The sequence below is a fragment of the Pseudorca crassidens genome, chromosome 20 (genome assembly GCF_039906515.1).
Source record: "Pseudorca crassidens isolate mPseCra1 chromosome 20, mPseCra1.hap1, whole genome shotgun sequence".
NCBI classification, from domain to species: Eukaryota; Metazoa; Chordata; class Mammalia; order Artiodactyla; family Delphinidae; genus Pseudorca; species Pseudorca crassidens.
This window is the reverse complement of record NC_090315.1, coordinates 55,975,323-56,003,273: the sequence shown is the minus strand read 5'-3', so window position 1 is coordinate 56,003,273 and position 27,951 is coordinate 55,975,323. Positions and strand designations below refer to the sequence as shown.

General features: G+C 58.5%; 1 protein-coding gene across 3 annotated transcripts in view; it reads right to left on the bottom strand.

The window, feature by feature from the left end:
• Positions 1–360: 360 nt before the first annotated feature.
• The window catches only part of CMIP (c-Maf inducing protein), a 266,109-nt gene continuing 238,518 nt past the window's right edge, over positions 361–27,951 (bottom strand). For all 3 annotated transcript variants that reach the window (XM_067718738.1, XM_067718737.1, XM_067718739.1), the window contains 12 exons: positions 25,415–25,768; positions 16,764–16,829; positions 15,444–15,470; positions 15,094–15,142; positions 12,550–12,657; positions 9,826–9,942; positions 8,080–8,220; positions 7,225–7,272; positions 6,029–6,175; positions 5,110–5,215; positions 3,975–4,045; positions 361–2,357 (listed from right to left, as the gene is read on the bottom strand). In XM_067718738.1, coding sequence (XP_067574839.1) covers positions 2,304–2,357; positions 3,975–4,045; positions 5,110–5,215; positions 6,029–6,175; positions 7,225–7,272; positions 8,080–8,220; positions 9,826–9,942; positions 12,550–12,657; positions 15,094–15,142; positions 15,444–15,470; positions 16,764–16,829; positions 25,415–25,768 — 1,288 coding nt within the window. In that variant the 3' untranslated portion in view covers positions 361–2,303. The remainder of the gene's footprint in view (positions 2,358–3,974; positions 4,046–5,109; positions 5,216–6,028; positions 6,176–7,224; positions 7,273–8,079; positions 8,221–9,825; positions 9,943–12,549; positions 12,658–15,093; positions 15,143–15,443; positions 15,471–16,763; positions 16,830–25,414; positions 25,769–27,951) is intronic.

Below are 27,951 nucleotides of genomic sequence, written 5' to 3'. Positions count from 1 at the left end.
GCACAGCAGTCTAGGTGGACGGCCGGGTTCTACCCTGGGGGTGACTCTTCCCCCCCGCCCCCGCCCGGGGACACTAGGCCCCATCTGGAGACATTTTCAGTTACAACTGCAGTGGGTGGTGGAGAGGTACTCCTGGCATCTAGTGGGTCAGGGCTGGCGGGGGCCCGCTCAACATCCTTTGATGCCCAGGGCGGCCTCACAACAAAGGAAGATCTGCCCCCTAACGCGCCAGGGTGAGGAGTCCTGGACATTCGGAGAGGGTGTCCGGGCTCTGCCGTGAGCCCCCGACTCTTGGCCTAGGTCTCGTCCCTTCCCATCGCCCTGGGAGGCCCCTTCAAAGCCACACAGAGAGGCCAGATGTCAATGAGTCACTTACAGTTTATTTTTGCCTGAAAGTATTTCACATCTCTGAACACAGCTACGTGACAGTAGTATTAACCATCAGGAAAAGCAACAGTGCGAAGGGAAAAGGTGGCATGTCTCGACTCTTCTTTTTTTTTTTTTCTTTTAAAATTTTTTTTTTTTTGCTTCTGCTTCTTCCTGCACCAGAGTGCTGTAAAGTATGGGACCGAAGGGGAGCGAATAAAACCAAACAACAGAAAACAACAACAACAAAAAAAAACACGAAACGGAACACACTCACACGCACACACGAAATCAAACCTGGCACGGAAAATGAATTAAGACTGAAACCCAATTTCTTTTTTTTTCCTTTTTTAAAAAAATGAGGGCATAGTCGGGGGGTAATAAAGTCTACCTAGCAAAGTATAAAACGACAAAAGCATGGTTTCCATTGAATAAGATTAAATATATATAAAACAATTACCTTGACTGGGGGTTAGGTCTGGAGGTGCTGAAGGGGGGCTGTGTTTGTGCTAAACCAACAGAAGAAGGGGCTTGGGGGAGAGGGGACCCCAAGTAAACCATGAGGGCTGTTTTGTACAGTGAGGGCTTGTTTATAAAAGAAACAGAGGTTGGTGTGTCTTTGGGGCAGGTGTGGGGACGGAGGGGGCAGAAGGGGCGTCTGCGCTGCAGTGGTCACATTCGTGGGCGGGGTGGGCAGTCAGGCTGGTGGAGGCGACGTCTCTCTTCTCCCAAGAGACCATGCAGAGAGGCGGGCATGCATGAGGGGACCGCGGGAGGCACAGGACGGCGGGGAGGCCACAGGTCGCAGAGCCTCAGCGGGGATGGGGGCAGCAGAGGCCACCGCAGATGGGAGAGCTCCGGGGGAGGGGGCGGGGCAGCTCTCCTGCGGGGACGGATGGGAGGACAGGTTAGCACCCTCCCCCTCCAAATGTGTAAAAGGGGGCCGAGAGAAAGCTGGGGCCATAGAGGAGCAAGACGACAATGTGGGGACCCCACTTCTCCTCCCCCAGCTGACCTCCACCCTGTGAGGAAACTGGAGACGTCTGGGATCGAAACACACGGTGGCGTGGCGGGCAGAGGGATGGACGGACGGACCGACATGAGAGCGTTAGCATAGAGAATCCATTACGAAAAAGCAATTAATTTTCCAAGGAGGTTCTTTTTTTTTTTTTTTTTTTCCGTCTGTTTGTTTCCTTTAAAAAAATAACAAGAATACTACCACTACCCTGACAGCTGACTGGTTTGTACAGTACTACACGCCAGGGGCGGCCGGCGGGCGGGCGGGCGGGCGGGCGGGTCAAAGACTTCATAAATAAGAAGCAGGTCCCAGACCTGCAATTTGTCAACGTTTCTTAAATAGGCGCATTATTTAAATCTTATGTACAACAAGAATCACTTTGCATAGCAATGGCGAGGACACAGGACGGGTGTGGGTGTGATGACGTGACCACGTGACCGGGTCTTGTCCGATGGCGATGGCGATGGCGGGGCGAGTTCTCCGCAGGGCCTCGGAGGGAGAAAGCATCCTTCCTTGGCCTCCAGGCCCGTCGGGGTTGCGAGACGATGGCATCAGAGTTGACTCTTCCCACATGGCATTGAACACAGAGGCAAAGAAAATCCACAAAGGGTCCCCCCTCCCCAAGCGCCCCCATCCCCACCCTCTCCCCGACCCGCTGCCGCTCCTCTGGTTGCTACAAAGTCCGTTTTAGATCAGGTCAATGTTTCCGATTATGAAGCTAAAAGAATTAGGTGGGGGCTGGGCGTGCTTACGGACCCCCTCCCCACCCCCTCCCCCCTCCGCCCTCCGCCCCCAGAAAGACTCCCCCGTCTATCTCACAGCCAGGACGCGGGGTGGGACCCCGAGACCCGCTGCTCTACAGCTATTAGTCAAGAGTTGCGTGTCGCAGTTGCAAACTCCTTCCTGCCGAGTGGGAGCTTCACCAGGCTTCCGTGTAGCGGACGTCCACCTCCTTCAGGTTGGGAAGCTTGGCCTGGGGGGGAGCAAGAAGGATCCAGTCCCTTCCAGAACCTGGTGGCGCAGAGCTCCATCCCGCCCCCGCCCGGCGGCTGGCATTCCCACAATGCCCTCCCCACTTTGTCACCATCGGGGGCTCCCGAGCCCAGAGCTGGGGAACTTCCGGGAGAACCAAGTAGGCGGCACGGGGCTCCACAGAAAGCAGGCGATAGCTGCTGGGGAGCCCACATTCCCACCCCACAGAGGCTTCGGGTCACTGGCTCTGGGGGCAGGAAACCCAGGATGTGCGCCCCCCACCACTGTCACTTGCAGGCCACCTGCCCTTGGGTAGAGCCCTGGCCTCCGGGAGCCGGCTTCCTCATCTGTGGAGGGAATCCGAGTCCAGTCCCTGGCTCATGGGACGGGGCGAGGCAGGGCAAACCCAGAGCCTGCGGTCCGAGACAGTGCCTGTGCCCTCAGGGCTGTCAGGAGTCCGGCGGGGAGAATGGAGAGGGATCCGTAAGCTGCCGGTTCCTGGCGGGTGGGTGGAGATCCTTCCCACTCAGGCTCCCCCACGTGGATCTGTGGCCGGACTCCAGGATCCCACCTGCTACTCCTCAGAGCGGCTTCCTGCCCCCCATCGCTGCCACCCAGACGCGCTTGTGCTCTGCCTTCTTTTACGAACGGTTGACTTTTTCTTACAAGCCTTTGCTGTACAGAGAGGCTGCTAACTGGTCTCCTGCCTTTGCTTCCCGCCTCCCCAGCTTCCTGGGCGCTGGCCTGCCCGGCAGACTCACTTTAACCACTCCTTTCTGTGCAGGCTCTCCCGCCCCAATGAACGGAGCTGGCGGTCCCCTCCCTGCTGGCCCCTGAGCCCCGTCCTGCTGCAGTCTGCTGCACGTGTCTGTCTGCCGGGACTGAGCTCCCTCCTGGGCAGGGGTGAGCCCACCGCACCTCGGCGTCCCTGTCCCCAGTGCAAGCCTGCCACACAGAAGGCGTCTGGAGGCTTGGCCAGTGAATGGGCCCTGGCTGAGCTGGAGGGGAAGCTGAGGGGGGGAGGCCCTGCTGGAGGTGGGCTTCCAGGGCGCCCAGGATCTGGCGCGCTCCTGGCCCGGCCCTTCCTTCTCAGGGCTCTGCGCCTGAGCCCACTCCTCTGGGCCCGGGATGAGGGGGCGGCAGGAGCCTGCTGAAGGCCCAGCCCCTCCAGCCCTGACGAGACATGCGTTTTTACAGACAAAATGTGCCCACCTTCCACCACCCAGATCCCCTTTCCTTGATTTTAAGTTGCCAACCTAGCCCAGCCTGCGGGTCCTGGGTCTCACCTGTGTGACTGCACCAGCCCTGCAAACCTTCTCCATGCTGCTACCCCTTGCTTGTACTCGCCCTCAAAAATCCTGCTTTCCACGTAACAACCAGAACGAGCTTGTAAAAGCAGAACTCACTACCCTGCTTAGAGCCTCTGAAAGCCTCCTGAACCTGGATGAGATCCAGAGTCCTTCCGTGGCCTGCGAGGCCTTATCCGGTCTGGCTCCAGTCTCTTCTCTCACTTTCTAGTCACGCTGGCTACAAAGTCGGTTCGTACCAACCCTTTCTGCCTCAGGACCTTTGCACTTGCAAAGGAAGGAAGGAAGGAAGGAGGGAAGAAAAGGATTACCTTCAGGTCTTCGTAGGTGTCCGCCGACAGCTTGGTGCTGTTCATGTTTAAGCTGCAGAGACTCTTCATGGCTGTCCAGGGACAGACAGACAGACACAGTCATTAGGTCAGTGGGACCCCACAAGGGGCAGTTGCAGGTACAGGATGGAAAAGCTGGGGGCGGACTGAGTTGCTGAGGCCTCTGGTTCGGAGACGGGGTCGGGGAGGTGGGGTTTCAGAGGCACAGCCCGGGACCACTACGTACAGAAGGTCTGTTTCAGGCAGGAGCTGATCTGATTTGGGCCCACGTTCTCCCCCTGCCCTCTGAGCCTCTTTCCCTTCTGGTCCCCCTCTGTCATGTCCCTCCACTGCCTGTACCCCAAATGTCCCCAGAACTTGCCTGCCGCACTGCAGACAGTGGACCCCGCTGTGACTCTAAACCTCATCCTCTCTGCCCTCCGTTACCCCATCACCTGCCCCCAGCCACTCCCAAGCCACCCAGAACGTGCCGACAACCTTGCAGGAGTCATGCCCACCGCCCAGCATGCCTCCCCCTCGGTCAGTTCCTACGCATGTGTCTTTCACCCCCAGATCCAGTCACCTCCCTGGGAAGCCTTCCTGGATTCCTCCCAGCTGAGGCCCAGGGCCTCTCATCTAAACCAATGGACCTGGAAATGGGAAATGCAGATTCCCAGGCTCAACATCACCCAATATTTGAGTTTAGGAGATTGGGGTCAGGGTACAGAAGTCGACAGTTCTAGGTGCCTCGAGTCTTTTGTGGCTCCTTCTACTAGGGCGGTGCTTCTCAAACTTTAGTGTGCGTTGAGAATCGCCCGGCACTTCGTTACAGGGCAGTTTCTGAGTCAGCAGGTCTGGGGCAGGGCCCGAGAATTTGCATTTCTAACCAACTCCCGGGTGAAGGCTGTGGCTGTGGCTGCAGCTGCTGTGGCGGGTCAGGGGAGCATGATCGCCCTCAGGGGCTGGGACAGCGTCGGGAGGGCACAGGCTGGGCCTCACTCATTCTTCCTTTTTCCTCTAGAGCATCAGCTCCACGAGGGCAGGGATACTTCTGCCTGGCATGGGGGAGGTGCTCCGGGAGCACACAGCACGGTGCGTGAATGGAGGAAGGGATGAAGGGATGGATGGAGGGACTCACAGCTGAGGGCCAGCAGGCCGGCGTCGGTGACGGGCGTCTCGCACAGGTTCAGCACCTGCAGCATCGTGAGGTGTTCCGACAGGAGCCGCAGGCCGGCGTCTCCAAACTGTGGGGCAGAGACCTGCTCAGCGTGGACACTGACGCTGGCCTCCCCGGGCACCCGGGGCGACGACCCCGAGGTGGGGGCAGCGGCGGAGCAAGGAGACAGGACAAAGCCCAGGCCTGAGGCCCGTGGCCTCCACGCCTCAGGGCCTGGGCCGCTCTCGCTTCTCTCCAGAGACTCCAGTGCCCTGACCCGGTTCAAATCCAGCTTCTGCCAGTGCCGTGGACCAGACAAGGGCCCCCCCCCCGGAGTCAGTGTTGCCGTCTGTCAAGGGTGGCTTTGAACTCAGTGACTCGTGGCTACTAGCGGGAGCCGAGGTGGCCCTTCCCCGGGCGGGCCAGTGGGACAGCAGGGCAGCTGGGAACGCCCGGGGTCTCTTCTGCGAGATGAAGGTGTCGGCAGGGCCTGCACCTCACAGTGGAGTGGAGGCCACACGTGCTGGTATGTGTTTAACAGCCCAGTCGGTACTAAGCACGGGCAGCGGGCACCGTGTGCTGTGGTCATTACAAGGAGGAGGCCCACCAGCCGCTTGCACACCCCCTGGGCAGGGGTGTGAGACCTGTGTCACGTGTCAGCTGTGCCGGGCACGTCCCTGCTCTGGGCCTTGGCGACTCCAACGGGCCACTGGGCTTCACAAGGGGCTAAACCTTCTCTGGCCTGGGACCCTCTGGGGGACGTGGGCGCTGTGCCGTGGAGGGGGCGTGGTGATGAAGCGACTGGCCCCGTGGGTTCTGGGCAGAAAGCCAGCCATGGAGGAGGGTGCAGGGCAGGCCTGGAGGGGGCGCAGGGGGCAGGGGCAGGGCAGGCCACATGTACCTGAGTGGACCACAGGTTCAGCTGCTTGAGAGAAGGCAGTTTGATGAGGTGCTCAGCGCAGGCACTGGTTACATTGGTGAAGGCCAAACTGAGGTTCTCCAGGTTTCCAAAGGAGCCAGAGCTCAGCAAACGAGCCAAGTCAGCATCCTGCAGACGGGACGGGCAGGCGGGGTCTCAGGAGGCCTGGGGCTGCCAGCAGCTCCCCGAGGCCCTAAGCCTCCCCTCCCCAGCCCCACAGAAAGCTGTGGCGGGGAGGAGAGCATGGTCCAGTGGGTTGGGACAAAACGGGGTGTCAGGGAGGGCGCGGCTGCCTCCACGTCTCCGTGGTGGCAGCTGCCTAGCTGGAGAAAGCCTTCGGAGCTGTGACCCACAGCCTGAGTCACCAGTGGGGTGTTCCGAGGCCACGTCCCTCCCACAGGCGTGTGCATGTGTGTCCGACCGTCTCACTTTCCCAGGCGGGAGCTTGTGCCCATTTCCCACCTGCAAACACTGAGGCCCTTTCAGGGAGTATGTGAGCACTAGATTCTGAGGTCATTGAGGGTCCCTTCCATCTTTGTGATAGAATCCTTGAGTTTTAGCTGCCAACTGGCTGCCCTGGATTAAGGCTAATCTCCCAGCTAGGTGGGGCCACGTGCTAAACCTGGACAACGGTATACAAGCAGATGTGTCCCGCAGAACTTCCAGGAAGGTCTTTAAAGGGAAGGGGCGTGTTCCTCTTTGCCTCTTCCTCCTTCCTCCTGGCTTGAATGGAGATAAGATGGCTGGAGCTTGAGCAGCCAGTTTGGACTATGAGGTGGAAGCTATGTGCCAAGGACAGTGGGGCAGCAGGATAGAAGGAACTAAGATCCCTGAAGACCTTGTAAAATGGGGAAGGAGGCACCAGCCTGATAGGCTTCTTGTCACAAGATAAAATGAACTATGAGCACAATTTATGTGGTACGTGAATCCTCAATGTATATGAGCTGTTATCGTCATCATTGTGAGTAACTGGTAACATAGTAACATTAATATCAACAGTAATCTTTATCATAGTGTTTGGTTTCCTGCAACCCAGTTCCCTCCTGGGGAGGGAAGTACCATAGGGTCCCTGTTCACCTCCTCCCATCACCTCCAGCAGACACTGTCTGCTGTTCCCCACCGGGGAGGATAACCCGCTTCTTCCCTCCCAGCCCTGCAGGAGAATGAAACCGACTCACTGTGGACTTGGAGGGCAGTGTTAGCCTGGTGGGCCCGCCTTTCCTTTGCTGCAACAGAAGTCAGACTGGTTACGACCCACTTTTCCCTGAGCCCTCACCTGGTACCCGCACCTCCAGTAACACCTCTCATGGCACTGTTTGTATTCCTTGGTAGTGGCGGGCAACATGGTGGTCTTTGTCTCAGGGGCAGACCCCGAGGCCAGGTCTGAGGGCAGGTGGTGTATCAGAGAGGCGACCCCAAGAAACCCCAGCAGGGGAGCGGGGAACTGAGACCACAAGGCCCCTAAAGGAAGAGGCTGTGATCACCCCAGCTACCCCTGGGCCTCGGGGAAATGGTGGCGAAGTCACATCTCACAGGGAGACCCCACCTCTCCTGTCAGTCACTGGTTGAGAGCTGCTCCAGGAGACCACGGGGTGTGAATTTTCCACCCCTCCTGTCCTGCTGTGCGCGTGGACAGAGAAAGCCCTTTGGCCAGGAGGTACGGGTGCTGGCGTTTGGAAATCGAGCCCCGTGCCCTGAAATGAAGGGCCTGAGGGAAGTGGGCGAGGGAGGGAGGGAGGGAGGAGGGGCACAGACAGCCATTGCCAGGCTTGGCTCGGAGGGTGACACAGGATGTGGCTGTGAGCGGGCCCATATGGGCTGTTTGACCTTGGGCCACAGACTCAGCCTCTCTGATCATCTGGAAAGTGGCGGGTGGCAATCTCGACCTCTCTGGGTCTGGAGGAGGAGTCAGTGAGGTGAAGGCCGGCACAGGTGCCACGGACCCTGGGCTCTGCCCTGCTCACTGCAGCCACGCTCTCGCTGCTGGGCAGGGGAGCCCCGGAGCCGGGCCGGGCAGCCGGGCGTGGACTCACCAGCTCCTTCAGCTCCCGCTGCCGGTCGCACAGCTGCTCATACATGCGCTTCCCCACGCCCGTGCTCTCCAGGGTCGAGATGATCTGCAGCTGCGTGTCGTTGTTGTCGATGATGTTGTATTCCAGCATCAAGCACAGGATCTGCCAAGAGCCGGGAGGCGAGTTACCGCCAGCCCGAGGCTCTGGGAGGGGCTGGTCCTCGGAGGCGCGGAGGCCTGAACCCTCAGCCTGTCCCAAGAGCCCCTCACGCCTCGGGAGGCGGCCAAGCTCGGCACACCCGTGCGTTCCCAGGTCTTGTTCTCTCCCCGCTCTCTGCACTTCCGGCTGTGTGATGCTGGGGGGATCGCCTGCCCCTGTGTCCCCTCTGTGTAACGGGAACATTAGTGCACGCACACTCAGCGCGTGGGAGCTCCTGGTTAACGCTTGTGGGCACCATGCACGCCGGGCCCCTATGGCCTGGTAGAGCCCGAAAGACAGGACACCTCTTTCTATCCCTTGCTTTTCCACGGAAAGCTGTGGGAGTCAAACTCTTTGATGCTCTCCCTGCTGAGAGGTGAAGTCTAATTCCCATCCCCTTGACTATGGGCCTGGCCTCGGTGACTCACTTCTATTTTTTTTTTTTTTTTTTTTCCCGGCACGCGGGCCTCCCACTGCTGTGGCCTCTCCTGTTGCGAAGCACAGGCTCCGGACGCGCAGGCTCAGCGGCCATGGCTCACGGGCCCAGCCGCTCTGCGGCATGTGGGATCCTGCCAGACCGGGGCACAAACCCGCATCCCCTGCATCGGCAGGCGGACTCCCAACCACTGCGCCACCAGGGAAGCCCTCATTTCTTTTTTTTTTTTTTTTAAATTATTTATTTATTTATTTGACTGCACTGGGTCTTAGTTGTGGCATGCTAATCTTTAGTTGCGGCATGCGTGTGGGATCTAGTTCCCTGACCAGGGATTGAACCCATGCCCCCTGCATTGGGAGCGTGGAGTCTTAACCACTGGACCACCAGGGAAGTCCCGGGGACCGACTTCTCATGGCCAGAAAGTGGCAGAAGTGATGCTGCCTGACTTCTGAGGTTGAGTCAGGAAAAGAGATCTAGCTTCTGCCAGGTCTCTTTGGACAGTGGCTGTGGAAGCCCCAGGCTTCTGGGGACTTTGGGGGAGACAGAGGTGACATGAGTGCCCGGGGCTGGTGTGTGCTCCTCGGTGAGTGGGACGGCTACGACCAAGGCTGCTGTGTGGATGGCGGCCTGGCAGCCCCAGCTGCTCCAGCCTCCGCTGGTCGAGTCCCCTCAGGCCAGTGCCAGACACGTGAGGGAAGCAGCCTTGGGAGGACCTAGCCCACCCCCATCTGACTGCGACCCCATGAGACACTCAGAGCGAGAAGTGGTCAGCTGAGCCCAGTCATCCCAAGACCCAGGAGCAAATAAATGAGCATTATTGTTTGAAGCCCCCATTTGGGGGTGGTCTGTTCTGCAGCAACAGACAAAGGGAACAGAAACCTGCCCAATCGATCCCTTGGACCCACGTGGATCAAAAAGTGAAATTAAAATGAAATTAGCAGACGGTTTGATGAAGGTCTCCCACTCCCGCTAAGCTCAGGAGGGCTGGGGCTGTGCCTGCCTCATCCGCTGCCGTGTCCCCAGCTCTTGTAATAACTCGGGGCTCCTAGAAGCTCCTAGAAGGTGCTCCATCAACAAGGATGAAGTCCTGGGAGAGTTGGCAACCTTACCAGGGACTCGGGCCAGCTCCTTACCTCCACCATGGTCTGGTTCCCCCTCAGCGCCAGGAGCATGCAGGGTCCCAGCTTGTTTTCTGCCAGGGAGAGCAGGAATTTTTTGGTCTTGTAACAGGAGCCCATGAGGATGTGCACCTGTGAGGAGAGATGGTCCAGACGAAGGGCAGTGACCGCGTGGGCTGTGGCCCGCGGTGCCTGCCTTCTACGCGCTACAAGGATCGTGAGACCAGAAGACACGGATCAGACACGCCCCACACCCAGTCTGGACGCTGCATCTGCAACGATCACCAGACTCTCCCCGGGGGATTCAAAGGACCCCCCCCCCCGACACCGGCTCCCATGTGGATGAACCTCGACGACACTGTGCTGCGTGAAGTAAGCCACTCACAGAAGGACATATCCGGTAGGGTCCCACTCATGGGAGGGACCTAGGGTCAGACTACAGAGACAGAAAGGAGAAGCGGGGGTGGGGTGGGGTGTCGGGGCTGGGGGAGGGCGTGGGGAGTTGGTGTTTATAGCGGGGACAGTTTCAGTTTGGGAAGATGAAGGTTTGGAGATGGATGGTGGTGGTGACTGCAGAACACTGTCGGTGCACGTGTAGCTACAGAAATGTACACTTGAAAACGGTGGGCAGAAATGAACACAACATTGTAAATCAACTACACTTCGATAAAAATATTAAAAAAATGGTTAAGGTGGTAAGATTTATGTTATATATGTTTTACCTCCGCTCCGTACACACACACAAAAGCCCCCTCTCCCGTCCCCCTCGGGACTCTGCTGACACCTGGCCCTCTGGGTCTTGGCACTGTCAAAGCTGGCGGAAACGTCTCGGCAGCCCCTGCTTAGGGTGCACAGGCCCACCCCTCACACGCAGGGTAGGGAAGAGTACGGAGCCCCGTCTCCCCTTCCCAAGCCCCCTGTGAGTCCCAAAGGTATTCTGAGTGATCGCCTGCCCCAGAAGCCCAAGAACTGGCAAATTCTGCTCCATCTTGGGTTAGCCGCAGGGCGGCCATTAAGAAAAGTGTGTTTCTTTCTGGTGCATCTGGAGATGGGTGCCCAAGGGCAAGGGTCCCCAACCAACAGCTGGGAGGCCCACACACCTGGTGTGCTCTCCCCCTGACTTCACGTTAGAGCAAATGCCCTTCTGCGGTTGGAAACGGCAGCCTAATCAAGGGGACCTCATCCGTGCCATGTGTCTCCATGGAAACGACGCATCACCATCCAGGGGCTGCCTGCTTCCTTCCCCACGTATATTCTTTTCTGCTCCATCACCAACAACTCTGGCATACAAATGCAATCTCTCAGGCTGGGGAGCTGCCAGCTCCCTGACTTCTCTCTCTCACAGTCCCCGCACCAAGGGGCGGGGGGGACCACGGGGCGTTGCCATGGTGAAGCTGTGACATCAGAGCAGAGAAGCCTGTGAGAGGTGGTGCAGGCAGGCAAGGCCAGCATTTTCAGGACACACAGGGCACTCAAAGGGGACACGTCAGGCAGCAGGCGAGGAGTGGAGAGCAAGTGCGTAAGGAAAGGAACCTAAAAATAAGCCCCTTTCCAGAGAGGATCCAGAGGCAGTGCTGGGGTCTGTCGTCACCGCGCAAACACTGCCAAGTTCACTGCGGAGAGCGCTATGAGCTGCTCACCCCACTGAACCGGCTGCCCAGTAGGGATGAGAATAGCCACACCCGTCACTTCTGCGCACTCACTGTGCGCTAGGCCCTGGCCCGGTGCCTCGCATATATTATCGCAGGCAATCACCATGGTAACCCCGAGACGCCAGGACTACGCTCCCCGTTTCACAGACGAGGAAACCGAGGCCCCGAGAGGCAAGTTACTGATCCGAGGTCATCAGGCTAGCGTGTAGCAGGGCTGCAACCTTAGCCACGGCTGGCCTAGGCTTGCGCCTTCCTCAAGCTCTGGAGCATGAGTGACTGTGGAACGGAGCTGGTTTCGTCAGCAAGCGGGCTAGGTGAGGTTGCCGGCCGCCTAGAGGAGCATCTGCCCTGGGGAAGGGGCATCTGTGCCTCCTTTCACAAGATGGACACTCTTTGCTACTGGAAGAAGGGCCGGCTCTGGACAGCGTGGGCCTGGCCGAGGGAGGAACTTGGAGGCCGGAGGCCTGTGTGACCTCGGGCAAGCCACTGCACCTCTCTGTGCTCGTTTCCACACAGAGGTAGTTAAGAGATGGGGCTGCCGTGAAGATGAAGAAAGATCGTGCATGTGAGGTGTCGGTCACAGTGCACAAGGAAAGTGTCAGGAGTCACCAAGGATGCGGTTATTGGTCTGGGGATCTCAGATGCCTCATCTCCAAGGTGGGCCGGTCATCCTGACCTTGGCGATACGGGGCAAGGATCAGACGAGCTGGCGGATGGATCTGCAGCGCCTTCTAGGATACCTGTGCCCATTACGCGCTCAGACCCTTGAACAAAGCAACGCGCTGCAGTGAACCCGATGAGCTTGGGCAGTTAACACCTGTAACGTCTGGAAGATGGGGTAATAGGAAGTGTCCCTCCTCACGCTGCTGGGGGAGCCTCTGGCTCGGGGCCTGCTCAGGTAAGAGATGAGGAAGTGACACCTGTGGCCGGCGTCACCATCACCATCTTCATCACCGGCATCCTTTCAGCCTGGAAATTCCAGGGCTGGCCCCAGCAGGCGCGGGGCGGCTCTCTCACTGGTCAGGGGAGGGGAAGCCAATGTGCCCGCCCGGGGCTCCGGCCACTCCCACCCCTGCCCCTCACGTACCATACTGGCGAACAGCTCCCCGTCGTCGTCGCAGGCCACCCCTCCGGGGCTGTAGAGCTGAAACCAGCCGTCCTTGCCGGCTCGCACGCTCAGCAGGCACGAGTGGACCTGCCGCAGGGGGAGAGCGCTTGGTCAGCCCCTGCAGACCCATGACGACGGTGGCCCACGATCCACACACACCAATGGCAAACGCCCAGACAAGTCCCACGGTTAAGGAACTGGTTTAACTTAGTTTAGTCCAGACCCGCCCAGCCTTCTGCTAAATTCCACGGAAAGCCTTTGGGAAAAACTCTGATATCCATAAACAGGGGCACTCCAGCACCTCAGGATGGAGGGCCGGGCCCTGGCTTGTTTAGCTGCCCTGAATAAGGCAAGTCTGTGGCCAAGCTGGGGTAGAGAGGCGCAAAGGGACCTCTGTGCCGCTCTCTCCTGCACCTTGGATGGGGGCATTTTTTTCTCTTTTCTCTGTCTGGGTGTCTGTCCCCCTCTCTGTGTCTCCAATTCCTCTCTCTCTCTGCTCTCCTTTCTCTCTGAACCTCTGCCCCACTCCCTCACTTTTGGGGCGTTTGCCCCTCCACCTCTGGGGGTCTGCCTGCTTCCCTACTTCACCCTCATGGGTGCTGTCCCCAGGCTTTGCCTCTGTCCCGCCGATGTCTCTCTCTCTCTCTCTGGGACCCTGACATTCTCTCCTTAGGAGAAAGGGTCTCTGTCCAGAGTCGGGGGCAATTTCAGTGCTGCCCGAAGCACAGCTCTCTCTGTGGCTCTCAGCTTCCTCCCCAGGGCTCCACGCGTCTGTGTGTGGGTGGCGTGTGTGCGTGTGTGCAAACACGTGTACACATGTGGGAGGAATTCCACATCCACCCCGGCCCCGCTGTAATTGCAGGGAGAGAGTGAAGGACGAGCTCCTGCCAAGAGTCACTTACTCACAAATATTCAGTTGATCACAACCCACACACAAGTAAACAGAAAGCAGGGGCGGCAGGGCTCTGACTTTCCCCTCTGAGTTGGAAGACTATCGGACGCTAACTTAGCTATACTTCAAAGAAACAAGGAAGCAAGAGTATGAAACTCTGTTCAACAGATACAGCAGAGAATCTATAAGAAAACAACTGTGGCTCCATCTGGGAGGGAGAAGGTGGGAAGGGAGACGAGTGAGGGGAAGAGAAGCAGGAGAGGAAATCAGAGCAGGAGGCGGGCGGAAGCGGGAGGCACGGCTGGCAAGAGGGGCCTGCTGGGGGGCCGTGTCCTCAGCAGCCTCCCGGGCGTTACCCGGGCTGGGAAGTTTCCCTCCTGGCACTCGGCACTGCCGCTCCGCTCTGGGATGCAGCTGGTACCACTTTTATTCATCAACTTCAAAGTCGGTGTCTGAAATGAAGCCTCACTTTCCAGGGGAATTCTGAGACTCTGCCTTCACGCACGGCGAGGGATGGCTCAGGGTTAAGAAGAACGGAGACCATCGCTGGTACCCAGACGTTTAAAAGCTCCCTGTCTATGGCTTCTGCCTGAGGATCGCTTTTGGAGGCAGGTGTAGAATCATGGTGTTTTAGAACTAGATCCTTCTAGATCCTTCTCGAACCAGGCTTTATAGTGTGGCCTCTTTAGAATGTACTCTGGCTCCACCGAGAGTAACTCCCTCCCTCATCCTCCGGCTCCGCCTCTGTCCCCGCCTGGGAACCAGGCTCCTCGTGCCCCAGACTCTGTGTGCACAGAGGAGGGGCCTGAGCACCTCAGGGCAGCCCCCGCCCGGCCCGCTGTGCACGCTGCAGGGCTCACCCCTTCTGGAGCCTAACTACCCCCGGGTGAGGGTAGGGCCTCGGCCCGTGTACCAGCTGTGTGATCTCGGGCATGTAACCCCCGTTTTCTCAACTCTAAAAGGAGGGTGATTCCAATGTAAAATGGGGATGATGGCAGTACCTAGTCACAGGGTTGTTGTGAGGATTAAATGAGAGAACGCATGTGCCTGACACAGCGTGAGCACCCAGCGAAGGCTGTTGCTGTCATTACAGCGATGCAATGGGAGAACGGCTGGGGTGGGTTCCCAGCCCACTCTGAGTCCTTGTTCACACACAGGGGCTCTGGGAGGGAAGGCTGCTGCCCTCTCCCTGAAGCCCAGCTGTTGGAGGGGCAGAGTGGCCCCTCGGGGAGGCCCTAGGCCACCATGCCCGGGAAGTAAAACCTGGCTCAGAGCCCAGCTCAGACGTCTTCCCTGGCCCGCTGACACTCAGAACGGCAGGACCAGAGAGGACGAGCCGTATCTCAGAGCTGGTTAGGAGCCCGGGCGCCAGCCTGGCCCTAAATCATGGCCCGTGCCCTAAGGAGAAACAGCCGGTGGGAAACACCTCTGGGGAGCCTCAGTTTACAGTAAAACACTGGCAACACGGGCCAGGCTTGGACACTTGGGTTGGGGGGCTGTGTTTATGCACAAGGCAAAGGAGCCTTTGTAAACTGTTAAGGATGCCCGCGGGGGACAAGGGGCCCTGACAGAGCCACATGCGCCCTGCTGCAGCCTGGACCGTGTGCCTGCGAGGGAGAGGGAGGCCTCACCTCTTGTCGTGGGTCTTCGGCGAACCTCTGAATCACGTACTTCAGTTCCCTGAAAGAGACGGGGTAGGGGCAGAGTCATGCCCTGGGTCCTGGCTGGGGTGGGCCAGGATGGGGGGCTGAGGACAGAGCTGGGGAGGGGCGGGGCACCGGCTGAGCTGGCGGGATCAGGAGACGCCTGGACGGGCCTGGACACGCGTCTCCGGGAGAACTTCTGGGAGGAGCCATCCTTGCCTCCCAGAAGGCACGTGACGAGGACGGGCCGGAAGGAGGGCTGGCTGCTGGGGGACGCCCGCAGGACAGAGGACACTCGTCCGGGAAGAAGGTAACAAGGGCGTTGCCCAAATACTCACTTGGTGAACTTCTCGTGTGCGAGCGCTCTGCAACAGAAACAAAGGGAAAACCGCAGTGAGCAGGGCGTTCGCAACAGCACAGTGACCCAGGGTCCTTCCTCTGGGGGCGGCAGGCTTTCTGCCGGATTCCAAGAATGAAGGGGAAGTTGAGCATGAAACACCGACATCGTGTCCCCACTCGACATGACATGGAGCAGAGGAACGGGAACGGGCTGAGCTCCCCGGGCCCCTGCTTACTCTAAAAGGAGGGTAATTCTAATGTAAAATGGGGATGACGGTAGCACCTAGTCACGAGCACCAGGCTTCAGAGGAAGCAGAAGCGGCGCTCCGGGGGGTGCACGTGAGCACGTCTGCACGTGGGCACCAGGGACCCAGGTGTGCTTGTGAACTGTTCCACCACTAAGGCGCGGCTGCGCTCATTGCCACCACTCATCCGAGCGGCAACCGGGGACCCTTCTCAGGGCCAATCGCCTCATGGGCCCACTGTCAGGTGTATCCCCGCAGCTGTGGGAACAGCGACTGCAGCCCATGACGCCACTGCTCTCAGGAGTCGGATTTCTCCAGTCTCAAATCCTGGGGGCTCCAGGGACCAGCTGGGCCGGCAAATGGGGTAATTACTGAGTGTAATGGCCCCTCGGAGAGCCGCATTTCAGAAACACAGAGCTCCTCCGGAGAGAGCCCCCGGAGCTGCCTCCTGGGGCCCGGCTCCTTCACAGCTATCAAAACAGGCCTGCAGGCATTTTAGGGCCTGGTGATTTAGACAAAGCCTTCTCCTCAGGCCATTATCCACCAGAGAGTTTTCTCCCTATTTTCCCGTGATAAATTCAATACTGGGATAAGGGCCGGCGAGACGGAAGGGTCCGTTCCTGGCCCAGCTCACTGTGGGGCGGGAGCTAATCCTGTAATGGGGGTACTAAGGGAGCTTTCAGCATATGGCCGCGCAGCACACAAAGCCATTCCGCACGCGTTATGTCTGGATTTCTACTCTGGCCCTCGGGAGACGGGAGAGGCAGGTTTTCCTACGCCCATCTGACGCACAATAAACACCGCTGACGTGACCGCATGGGGCCTTTGTACTCTTAGCTCAGTGAAGCCATCTAGCCATGCAAGCACGTGATTTCCCCATTTTCGGGGGTGGGAGTGAGCCTCCTCGGGGTCCCACAGCTGAGGACCAACACCTCCATCTCCATCTCCCGCTGTCGTCTGTGGTGTCCCCCAGTGCGTCCCGTGACCTGATCGGTCCCCCTGCTAAGGCCGGGGTGGCCGACGGAGGTTGTCCTTTCAGGGCCGGAGGGTGCTGGGGACGTGTGTGGGACTTACTCTTTGGGGAATGGAATGGGCTGAAGCAAGCTGGCCAGAGACGGTCTCCAGTCATCATAGTCAGACCTGGAACGAGAGGGGCCGACGGTCAGGGCTGGTCTAGACGAGGGGCGGTTAATGGTGTGTTATCACACAGGGTCAAAGATGGGGCGAGAGTCTGGCGACCTCGGCTCCCAGGGGCCCCGAGGGACAAGCAGCTGGTGTCTGCAGCGTGGCCGCAAGGCCTGATAAGCCTCTCCGGAGACTTCCCCGTGGCCGCCGAAGGGGCTGGTCACCTAGCTCCCCGGATTCCTCCTCCTCTCCACCACACCCAGGTTCCCAGACCCTCGTTCCTTCTACCTTCCAGAGCACAGAGGGCTGTCATGGGCTGAAACGTATCCCCCTCAGATTCGTACGCTGAAGTCCTAACCCCAGGACCCGAGCCCAGGAAGAGGTGACTGAGGTAAAACGAGGTCATTGGGGTGGGTCCTAACCCAACCGGACTGGTGTCCTCGTGAGTGGAGATCAGGACACAGACACACACACAGGGATGACCACCTGTGAGCCGAGCAGAGAGGGCCTCAGACACAACCGACACTACCCGCACCTGGATTCCACAGTTCCAGCCTCCAGAACTGTGAGAAAATACATTTCTGTTGTTTAAGCCCCTTGGTCTGTGCTGCAACCTGGCCTAAGCAGAGGACGGCCCCGGACCCCAGACCTCATTTGTGGTCCTGTGGGCCCGGGGCTCCCTGATGTATAGAATTCGCTGTTTTTTGTTTTGTTTTGTTTTGTTTTGTTGGCACTGCCATGCGGCTTGTGCGATCTTAGTTCCCCAGTCAGGGATCGAACCTGTGCCCCCTGCGGTGGAAGCGTGGAGTCCTCACCACGGGACCACCAGGGAAGTCCCAGAATTCGCTGTTTTTCAACCTTCTTTTCATTCAGTTGGACTCCTCTGCCCCCCGCCGCCCCAAGGAGCTTTTTCAACATTTTCCTTAATTGCTCTCTAAGTACACTATATCTGTTAATATGCTGTATGTCTGTCTCTACTTCATTCCAAAAAAGAGGAAGATCTTCTCACCCCCCCAGAACAAATAATTTGCCCTCACCAACAATGCACAGTTTAGATAACCCCGGCGCAGGAACTGTTCCCACCCCTCCTTCCTCCAAATAAAGTGATGATAAAGTGGCAGCCTTCAGAATCCAGCTCACACCCTGGAGTGTTCCGAGGAAAGCCGCCGGACACACCGAAAAGAATTCCCAGAAAAGCCTGTGGCCTGAGATAAGTTCTGACAGTGTTGCCAGCTGAGGGTTACTAAGCACTGACCAGGCCAGGCAGTGGGCACAGCCCGGCTCACTTAGTCCTCAGAACAGGCACTTGAGGACAAGAGTATCGCACCTGCCCTACAGGTGAGAAAGCGAGGCCCCTCGTGCCTCCTGAGTTCAAGCAGCTAGGACGCTCAGAGCAAGGATTCACAGCCAGGTCCTCGGACTCCAGTGCCCGCGGCTGGGTGTGTGCTTTATGCTGCCCATGGGTGGATGGGCACAGGGAGCCCAGATCAAGACGTGGAGACAGACCCCTTTCGACCTCATACCTGTGGTCATTGATTTTTACAGCTGGCTTGTCTTCCCTCTAAACCCCTTCCCTCTTTCCCTCCCACCTGTCACTGACTGACTTATGGCTTCCAGAAAAATCTAAAAGCAATAGGAGCAAACACTGTAGACAGCACGTGTCTCGAGCCAGGGGCTCTTCCAGGCCATGGATCAGCCCCTGTGTTCCTCCCAGAGACCCAGTGAGCTGGATGCACCCGCCATCCCCATTCTACAGCCAAGGAAACTGAGTCTCGGTGAAGACAGGCACTGGCCCAAGGCCACACAGTCGGTAAGAGCTGGGGTTTGACCCCAGGAGCCTGGCTCCCGTGTCTGTGCTCCTGCCCACTGAACAACACATCTCGTGGCCCCTGTTTCCACCTGCAGAGGCAGGCCCTGTTCCCTTTCTCAAAAGGGGCACGTACTCGTTTTTCTTTTGCTTTAAAAAAATATGTTCAATGTAGAAATGCCATTAAATACAGGAATCTCTACGGAGTCTTTAAATCACCCATAATCAGAGTGGGTGTCAGAGGAGCTGTGGCCGCGCCTGGTGTGTAGGCACCGGCTGGGCTCCCGGACAGACACAGCCCGGACCATGGCTCACTCCGGAGGAAGGGGAGGTGATCAATGAACAGCGTTGTGTCACCGGGTGCAGGTGCTAAGCTCGGTGGGAGGTTGGGGCAGGGGTCTAGGTGAAAGTGTCTCCCCAGCCTGGAGCCCGGCCTCCTGAAGGCTCTGTCATGGCAGCTCACGCAGGACCAGGGGGAGGACGCAGGGGTGAAGGAAGAGGCAGAGGCAGACGGACTTCCTTCCTGGCCTGGGCCCTGCCCAGCTCCAAGTTTGCAGCTGGCCCCTGGACTTACTCCAAATGTCCAGTCTGACCATTTTAGCATACATGGTGGGTGTGCTGGGCAGAGACTGGGAAGCTAGGAGCCCGGGGCCTGGCCAGGCCCAAGGGATGGGCGTGGGATCCCTGTGGCCAGCAGAGCGCCTGTCAGGAGCATCCTGAGAGCAGTGCTGGCCTCAGGGCTGGCAGGCCAGGCTGACCTGGGGTGGAAGGGAGCGCTACAGGCCGGGCTGTGAGAGGCCTGAGCCCACCTGCAGGAAGGACAGGATAGCCAGGCCTTCCAGGGCTCAGGGAGGAAGAGGAGAGTGAACCAGGTGCCTTAAGCAACCTGAGGGCCTCTGATGGGCCTCAGGTGTCAAGCAGCACACATTTAATCCTATAACCCCCATTTACAGATGAGAAATGGAGGCCCAGAGAGGTCAGGACACCTGCTGAAGATCACAGAGCTCATGAGGGGAGAAGCTGGACTTGAACGAGGCTCCGTGAGCAAGAAATCCAGCCCTCTGGCCTCGGGCTGCTCTCCACGAGCGGTTTAGAGCCTACATGGCTGAGGACTTCCTTTCTCTTGCTTGGGAGGGGAGCAGGGGCGGCGGGGGGGGGGGGGGTGGTGGTGGTGGTGGTGCGCGTAGGTAACACCAGAGACAAGCTGGGCCGGTGAGGGGTGGACGTGGGAAATGAGGGCAGAGTGGTTCCGAGGATTTGGGGCGGCCGCCTTGGCTCGGCAGAGACAATGCACACTTGGTAGAATTGTAACCCAGCTTGACAGGTGCTGTTAGACCAGAGCTCGGAGCTGTCCCGTGGACAAGGTGCTTCCTCCAAGCAGACCCTTTCCCCGATTTCACGGAATCTTCTGCATGGCATGGGGAGAACAAAGCAGCCTGAGGGCACGGGGGGCCAAGCAAGCCTCTGGGAAGCCGAAGCCCCCAGCACACGGGTCTGGGACGGGCAGGCCTGGCCCTGACGGCTGTGTGCCGCAGCGCCCAACCTGAACCCTGGCTCTGTCACGGCCACAGCCTGGAGAATGCCGTGTGTGGCTCCCTGGGGTGGGGCACTGGTGGGGTCCTCAAAGGGGCCCCTGGGGGTGAGCTAGGGCACAGCGAGGCCTGGGAGACCAAGGGGAGGTCCACGGCCTTTCTAGAAGACCATGAGCGAGGCACCTAATGCAGCCCAGGGCGCCAGGAGGGTGTGTCAGGGACACAGCTCATTCTGCTTCGCTCCTGCCATCACACGCACAAGTATCTGCTCCCTCAAAAGGCAACTAGCTGGCCCAGGGATTAAAATCCACGGTGAGAAGTGAGTGGCCTTCATCTCTGAAGCTGGGGACCTGGGCAAATCCCCCTTCTCTGCCTCGTCATCCCACCAGGGACCTTCCAGGGCTGTAGGCAGATCCGCTGGCCTCAAATGCTCTAGGGAGCGTCTGGGCTCTACAGAGTGGCCACAAGCCCCAGGAATATGCATCTGAAATTTTCCAAACTGATCAGTCCATCTATACGCATACATACACTACACTACACTACACACACACACACACACACACACACACACACACACACACACACACACGTGTATTTCTGCTGCTCTGCAGACCTCATCTAAAACCCTCGCCGGAAGCCCGAGCACGGAGATGCTGACCGTGGGGATGGGGGTACCTGTCCTTGCCGCAAGCCTGCAGGGTGCCAGGTGGTGTGGCGAACGCGTGGCACACACGAATTCACTGAATTCTCGAGGCAGCCCTGAGAGCCAGCACGCACTGACAGGCGTCCCTATCCTTATTTCACAACTGGGAAACCGAGGCCCAGAGAGGCGGACTCATTGTCTGAAATCATATGATCAGTTGAACGGTGGGGGGGGAAGATTGGACCCCAGTCTGGCTGACATTCAACCAAGGAGGTGAGGTGGTCCTTCCACCCCCGCCCCCGGGTACCCAGCTCCCGCCCCCGAGTCCCACTGGGAAGACAGCGGCTGGCAGACGGTGAGCTGACCTGGAGGAACGGCTGGCAGCGGTGGTGTCTGGGGCCTGAGGACCCGCGTGAGGGCAGAGGTGCTGACTGGGCTCCAGTCCACCCCACCCCAGAGCCTCATCACACTCCCCAGCCACACCCACGGGCTTCATCCTGGCCGCGCGGTCGCCTGCAACCTCCTTCTCCATCTCTCCGCCTGTTGGAGGCTATTCCAGCCACTCCTTGTCCGCCAGGGTCTCCAAGCCCCCAGACAGTCCCCCTTCCCTGCACTGAACTCCGGGCGTTTCCGCTCAGCAGAGCTGCGCTATCTGGCTGTGCCAGTCCTTCACGGAGCAGGGAGGTCCTGGGCGATGTCCCCGGCGCCTGCCTTCTACATTCTAGTCACCATCGCGCTTCCCGGTCACGAGGACAACCCCAAGTCCATCTGCATTTCCCTGAAGGCCCCGAGGGGTGAGGCGTCTTCCAGCTGACCTCCAGCCCAATGAGGCCTCTTTTAAAATCCATGTGTTTGCAAAAGTAACAAATAGCCAGATTCGAGCTGATCAGAAAACAGTGGATGTGCCCATCTCCCAGCTCTCCCTCACGATGGCGGCTCTTTTCTCTTCCTGGACGGAAGGGCATCCCTTTGCCTGTGGCCACACGTGTGCCAGGAGATTCCCACACTCCATCCCACCGGGCAGGCAATGTCGCTGCTTTCAGAACTTGGTGCTACTCAGATTCAGAGGGAATGAGAGCAGGGGGCGTTGGGTCCCCAGCATTTAGCACAGAACCTGGCCCACCTGGGTGTGCTGTAAGTGTTTGGTGAAAGAATGCATAAATAAGTGGGTAAACAAAAGTGTGAACCACACACACGTGCCCAGGAGGTTAAGAGCTGGAATCCGAACAACTATAGGCCAAACGTGCTCTGTCCAGCTCCCAAAGTCCACATTCTTTCCATCGTACCACCCAGCTTGGGCCTCACAGGGTGATGATCTCAGAGTCAGCCTTGACCTGTGCTGGGAATAGTTTTCCTTTTCTGAGTCTCCAGGGAACGTTTTGCAGTTTACGTTACTTTCCAATGGTGTTAAATTCTAACTATTTGAGGGCCCTCTGATGGGAACACAACTAATCAGGGCCCCTGTCCACTCTCTCGGGATGGAGTGGTGCCCGCCTGTTCCTGTGGACGCGGTCTGCCAGGCTGGGCCCAGGCTCTAAGCATGGCTTCTTTGGCCCCCACAATGCACTGATAGGACCCCTCAATTCCACATTAGAGCCTCTGTCCTTCCATTCTTTACACACTACTCTCATCTGGGGAGCCGTCCTACTGAAAACAGCAGTTCACTCTCACCAAGTCCTAAATTCTCCCAATAGCCCCTCTGAGGAAGACACCCATTTTAGAGATGAGAAAACTCAGGCCCAGAGAAGCCAAGAACACTGCCTGCAGTTACACAGCAGACTAAGTCCTATGGCCGCATTTCCTCAATTCTCAGATGCACGCTTCCTGCAAACTGAGTCTGCACTGAATGCCATATTCGTGGGTTTTTTTCTTTTTTTTCCCCTCTCAAAGTGCTGTTATTAAATCGATGATGTGTCTTACTCCCAATGGTACCTTAAAATAGAGGAAACACAGTTGTAGTCAGAAAGTGTAGTAACTCCCATCTGCCCAGTGTCCATGCCTGCAAGATACCTGCTCTGTGCTGGGGCCCGAGGCCATGCCCTCTGATGGCTGGGGGCAGCTCGACTCAGAGAGGGTGGGTAACCAGTGCAAGGTCACAAGCTAACACTGACACCCCTGGGCCCTGAACCTGGCAGTCTGGCTCTGAATCTGTGCTTTTTCCAACATATCATGCTTTGGAGCACTTTGAGCTGCTGGGGTTTTGCGGATTTGACACATGTGAGGCCCTCCAGTGGGCCAGTGAGTCAAGCAGGCAGCAGGGTTAGAGAAGGAAAGCTGCTAGGGAAAGAAGTGATCAGGCCCACATCGTGCTCTGCGCTCCCCCAAGGTGAAAAAGGCTTCTGGACGTACAAACCCTGCTTCGTGGAGATCTCCGGGTGGGGCGGGACGTGCTACCCTGAGCAGTGGTCAGGAACGCCGCCCAGCGCCCAGCAGGCAGCCTCTGACGGGCCCCCTGACCCCCACCCATGACCTGGCAGCTGGGCAATGCGGGCAGGCAGGAGGTCTGGAAGCAGATCAGGAAGAACAGAGTCCTCATTCATGAGCATGTTTATGAAGAAGGAAAAAAAATGTGTGTCAACTGCATGATGAAACTCAAATCCTTAGTGCTTAATGAGAAGTATGAGTCAGGGCCCGAACTGGCAGAAGGTCTGGGAGTTCCAGGTGTCTGCGGAAAACAGCCGGAGTCAGGGGCCGCAGGAGGAGAGCCGGGCCCGGCCAGATGAGAAGGAGATGTGGGCCGCGGCTGGCCGGTCCCTCAGAGGGCTGGCCGCCACCCTGGGAGAAAGCGGGGACTCCTCCAGCCTTAAAGAGACTGAGACGTGTTCTGGGAGATGCTCTCTGAGCAGAATTTTGAATCTGCTTTGGGTGGGGATATCGCTAATCGCGGTCGTGCCCTCAGCTGGCCTTGGCTGCCGGAACCAAGGGAGGCCTCCCCTTCTCCTCTCCGGGGCCAAAGCAAGGGCAGAGGAAGAGTTTGGGGATGCTGCAACCAGAGTCACCTCCAATCGCGAGAAGCCACTGCGTAACGTGTATGCCTGTGTGTGCACACACGTGCTCACCTCCACAGACACCACAGGCCTCGCTTTTAGAGCGTGAACAGGGGCACCCCTAGGCAGCTCTCATTCACCAGCTCACCAGCCAACCGGCAGGTAGCCTCCACCCTCCGGACCACGAGCACACTCCGGGCAGCACCCCGTTCATGAGAGCAGAACGAACGCCGCAGAGACGAGCAACAACAACGCAGGGACTCAGTGTGACCCCAGCAACACTGACGAGCCCCAGGAGGCAGGCCCCCCCAGATCGAGGGGCCCTGGTGCCCAGACATTAGATAAGCGCCGGGCATCGGTCAGACGCGCCCATGCCGTCATGCCCCCAACCCCTCGGAAAAGCCCACGTGCCACCACCCACTGCGCCGGGCAATGCCCATCCCTGCAAGTGGCGCCAAGTCCTGTTCTGAAGGACAGAGCTGGTGGGAGCAAGTGGGGTAGGCGTCTGCTGGGTTCTCCCGGCCCGGCTGGTCCACAGAACTGCAGAGCTCAGCGCGGGGCGGAAGCGAGTGGACAGCAAGGCCCCCCCAGGCGCACATAGTCCGAGACGGGTCTGGGGTGTGAATGGTGGAACTGGAAAGACCCTTGGGGGTCAAAGACTAAGACCCCCTCCATTCCAGAGTCACACAACTGAGGCTCGGGGAGGGGCAGGCACGGTCCAAAGCACCCAGCTCAGAAGCACCACTCAGAGCAGACTGGTCTCCGGCTCCTGCTTAGAACTCCTCCCACCAGCCAGGCGCGTGGAGCCTGATCCGCATGCCATGCTCCCTCCCCCGCCCAGCGGATGAGGCTGCATGGGGACAGCTGCTGGAACCCGACGGCCAATACACACCACACACGCGAAGCGTGCATGGATCGTGTGACACAGAAACACACCCACATGCTGGCTCATGGGCATATCTGCACACATACACAGAGAACATACACACACACTCCAGCTCTTGTGCACAAATGCTCATACCCACGTGTTGCACTCAGAGCCACTCATGCACAGAAGCAGCACAAGCACCCGGACACACCTACACTTGTGCACTTACACTCACAGGCACTCGAAACACATATACTGCCCCTATAGAGAAATCCACATCCCTCCCATATCCAACTCCTATATGTAGACACACAGACACACACAACACACAGAAACTCGGGCAATCACCCACATGCTGTTATGCCCTCATACATCCAAAGCCACTTATACTCACACAAGGACAATTGCAGATTCAGAACGAGCCCACACCCTACACAACACGCAGAGGTGTCCACACACGCAAGACATACTCGGGCCCCGAGCGCTGAAGCACATCCTGGCAGGCGTACACACTCACACATTCTCAAACTCATGGACACAGGTGTAGACATCATGCTTGTGCCTGTACCCTACACGTGTCCAGATCCTCGAGCATGCACGTACACACACAGCCCTGCACGCACACACCCCAGAACAAGTGCCCTCACACCCTACCTCTGCATCCTGTGCACCCACACTCAGCACGCCCGCCCCTGCATGCCTCCAGCCAGCGGCAAGCCCCCTCCCCAACCCGAGGGCACCAGGCAGGCCGGGGGACACTCACAGCAGCTTGAGGATCTCCACGTAGCAGCCGAGCGTGCGGTCGGCCTGGGGGCCCAGCTCGATGCTCATGGTGCTGCAGGCGGGGCTGACCATGAGGCAGTCGATGAGGTTGGGCTCGCTGTCGTTGCCCACGCTGGCCGTCAGCGCCGGCTTGGCAGTGCTGGCGGGCTCCACCTCCACGTGGATCTCGCTGGAGGCCACGACCACCGACTTGAGCCGCGCCTCGGACAGCGTGGCTTCCTGAGACACCAGGTCCGGGCTGGGGTGCAGAAGGCGCAGAGGTAAGGTGGGCTTCCGGTCGCAGGGCTGCTGGCAGCCGTTCCGGATCTCCTTCAGGCTGGGGGAATTGTCCCGGCTGGGGGAGAGGTGGAGAGGGGCATGAGTGCGGGCCCTGGGGGCGGGTCAGAGAAGCCGCGAGCTGCCATCTAGTGGCTGCTTCCAAGCGCCAGGCTGCACGCGGCTAAGTGTCCCCGGAACCCCACAGCGGTGCGATGAGCTGGTGCTACTGTATCCCTCCCCACCAGCGAGGAGACAGGCTCCCTCAAGGCCTCCAGACAGGGAGAGGTGGGGATGGCATCCAAACCGGGCTGCCTGTCATCGAGGCACGTGCTGTAGTCCCAGCACATAGCAGGCGGTCGACACGTTTGTGGAACGAATAAGTGATGTTAACCTCTACACAAGACCCATAAGGCCCCTGGTGTTCACCTCCACCAAGATGCCTTCCCTGGCCACCTTCCGGACACACCTATGAGACCTACTAGCGATTTTGCTTCTAGTTGCTTCCTGTGGTCTAACTGTCCCCCTCCCCCTAATATCCTCGGGGCAAGGCCCAGGCCCCACCTCTGAGGCCCCATCCCTGCTGGGTGAGAAAGCTCAGCTTCTGCCCTCCACCTGGGAACACCCTTCAAAGGGATCCCAAACCCCAGATGCTAGTCCCCTGGAGTCTGCACGTCCCTCCTGTCTGTAGCACCCCACCGCTCTGGGCTAACCCCCCACCCCGCCCCTTGCAGCATCTCCACCGCCTAGAGGAACAATGCTAGTGCAGGGGGTTAACAGGTGCTAGCTGAGGAAAGTGCGCTATGGCATCATTGAGGTCACATGTGTTTGGGAAATGCTGGGCCTCTTTATAGCAGGACTTGTCAGAGCTTTGAGTCTGGGTAAAGCGCCTCCTCACTGGGTGCTTCCAAATATTACGGGGAGGCGCGCGTCAGGACAAAGGTAACTCCAGCAACGGGCTTCCTTTGTTGGTGCCCCTGGGCTGGCACGGTGCTAAGTGCTATCACGCAGACCACACAGACATTTTCAGATATCTCTGAACGGTAGGTATTACCATCTCCACATTACAGGTGAGGAAAGATGCTACCAGAGGTCAAATGACTACCCTGATGACATGGCTCGTAAGTGGAGAGGACTTGGATTTGAACCCAGGTCTCTGACTGCATGTCCAAGATGCTGCATGATCCCATGCAGGTCCTCCTCCCCCACAAAGTCCTCCCTGATTTCTTCCACCCACTGCTCTCACCCTTCCTGCCCCTGTGCCAGAACCTTCCACCCATGGCTGGACACCAGTGTCCCTTGAGGCACTTCTAAACATCCTAATGTCCCAGTAGGTCGGAATCTCTAGGGTGGAGTCCGGACACCAGTCATGCTTAGAGCTTCCTGTGTGTGCAGTCACGGTTGAGCCCACTGCTCCAAGAGACTCAGAGCACGATGATATGATCACAAACAGCTGCTCGTCCAGTCCTTCCCTAAATGGGCCACACGCATGCGCCTGTGCTTCCAAAGAGACGCGTGTGCTCCCTGTGCACAAGGACCGGCTCAAGCACAGAACTCACACCCAGTGTGCTCAGAGGGCCTGAGTTTGTCCAGCACATGCCACGAGCCAGGCCTGAGCTGAGCCCACCAAGGATGTTTGATAAATACACTCTGAGCTTTGCTGGGGAAAAACAAAACCCTTTAGCTAAAGTCCGAGAATTCTATGCCTGATGGAAAATTGTGTGTGGTCCGGTGGAGGATGTGGTGTAGTTACTCAGGGCAAACTTGCTATCCAGTACTCAGCTCCATCCCCTTTGCCTTTGCTGGGATTTAGGAGTGGATTTTCAAGGCTGCTTGGCTTAGATCGGGCGATTTTCCAGCGAGCTATGCTAACCTGGGTCAAGTTGTCTGTTCTCTTGTGCGCAAGTACATCACGTACCTACTGAGAGTGCCGCAGATGGGCCCGGTAGACAGCACGGGGTTTTATCTTCCAGGGACTGACCGAGGGGGTGGGATGGACCTGAGCCTAGGGAAGGTCTTGCATCCCTCAGCGTGATTTCCTGGGGGAGGTGAGGGCAGAACTTGGATCCCCAGCTACTGTGGGCTGCGAGGGGGCTGGGCTGTCTTGAGCAGGGAATCAGGGCAGGCCTGAGCGGGAGGCAGCAGGCCCGCCTCGTCCTCCCCAGGCCTCCACCCTGGGCACCTAGTAGCAACCGCCGCCTACTGGGATCCCCAAGGTCGTGCTTGGCCTCTGCAGCGGCAGCCAGAGGGGAGTCTGGAAAC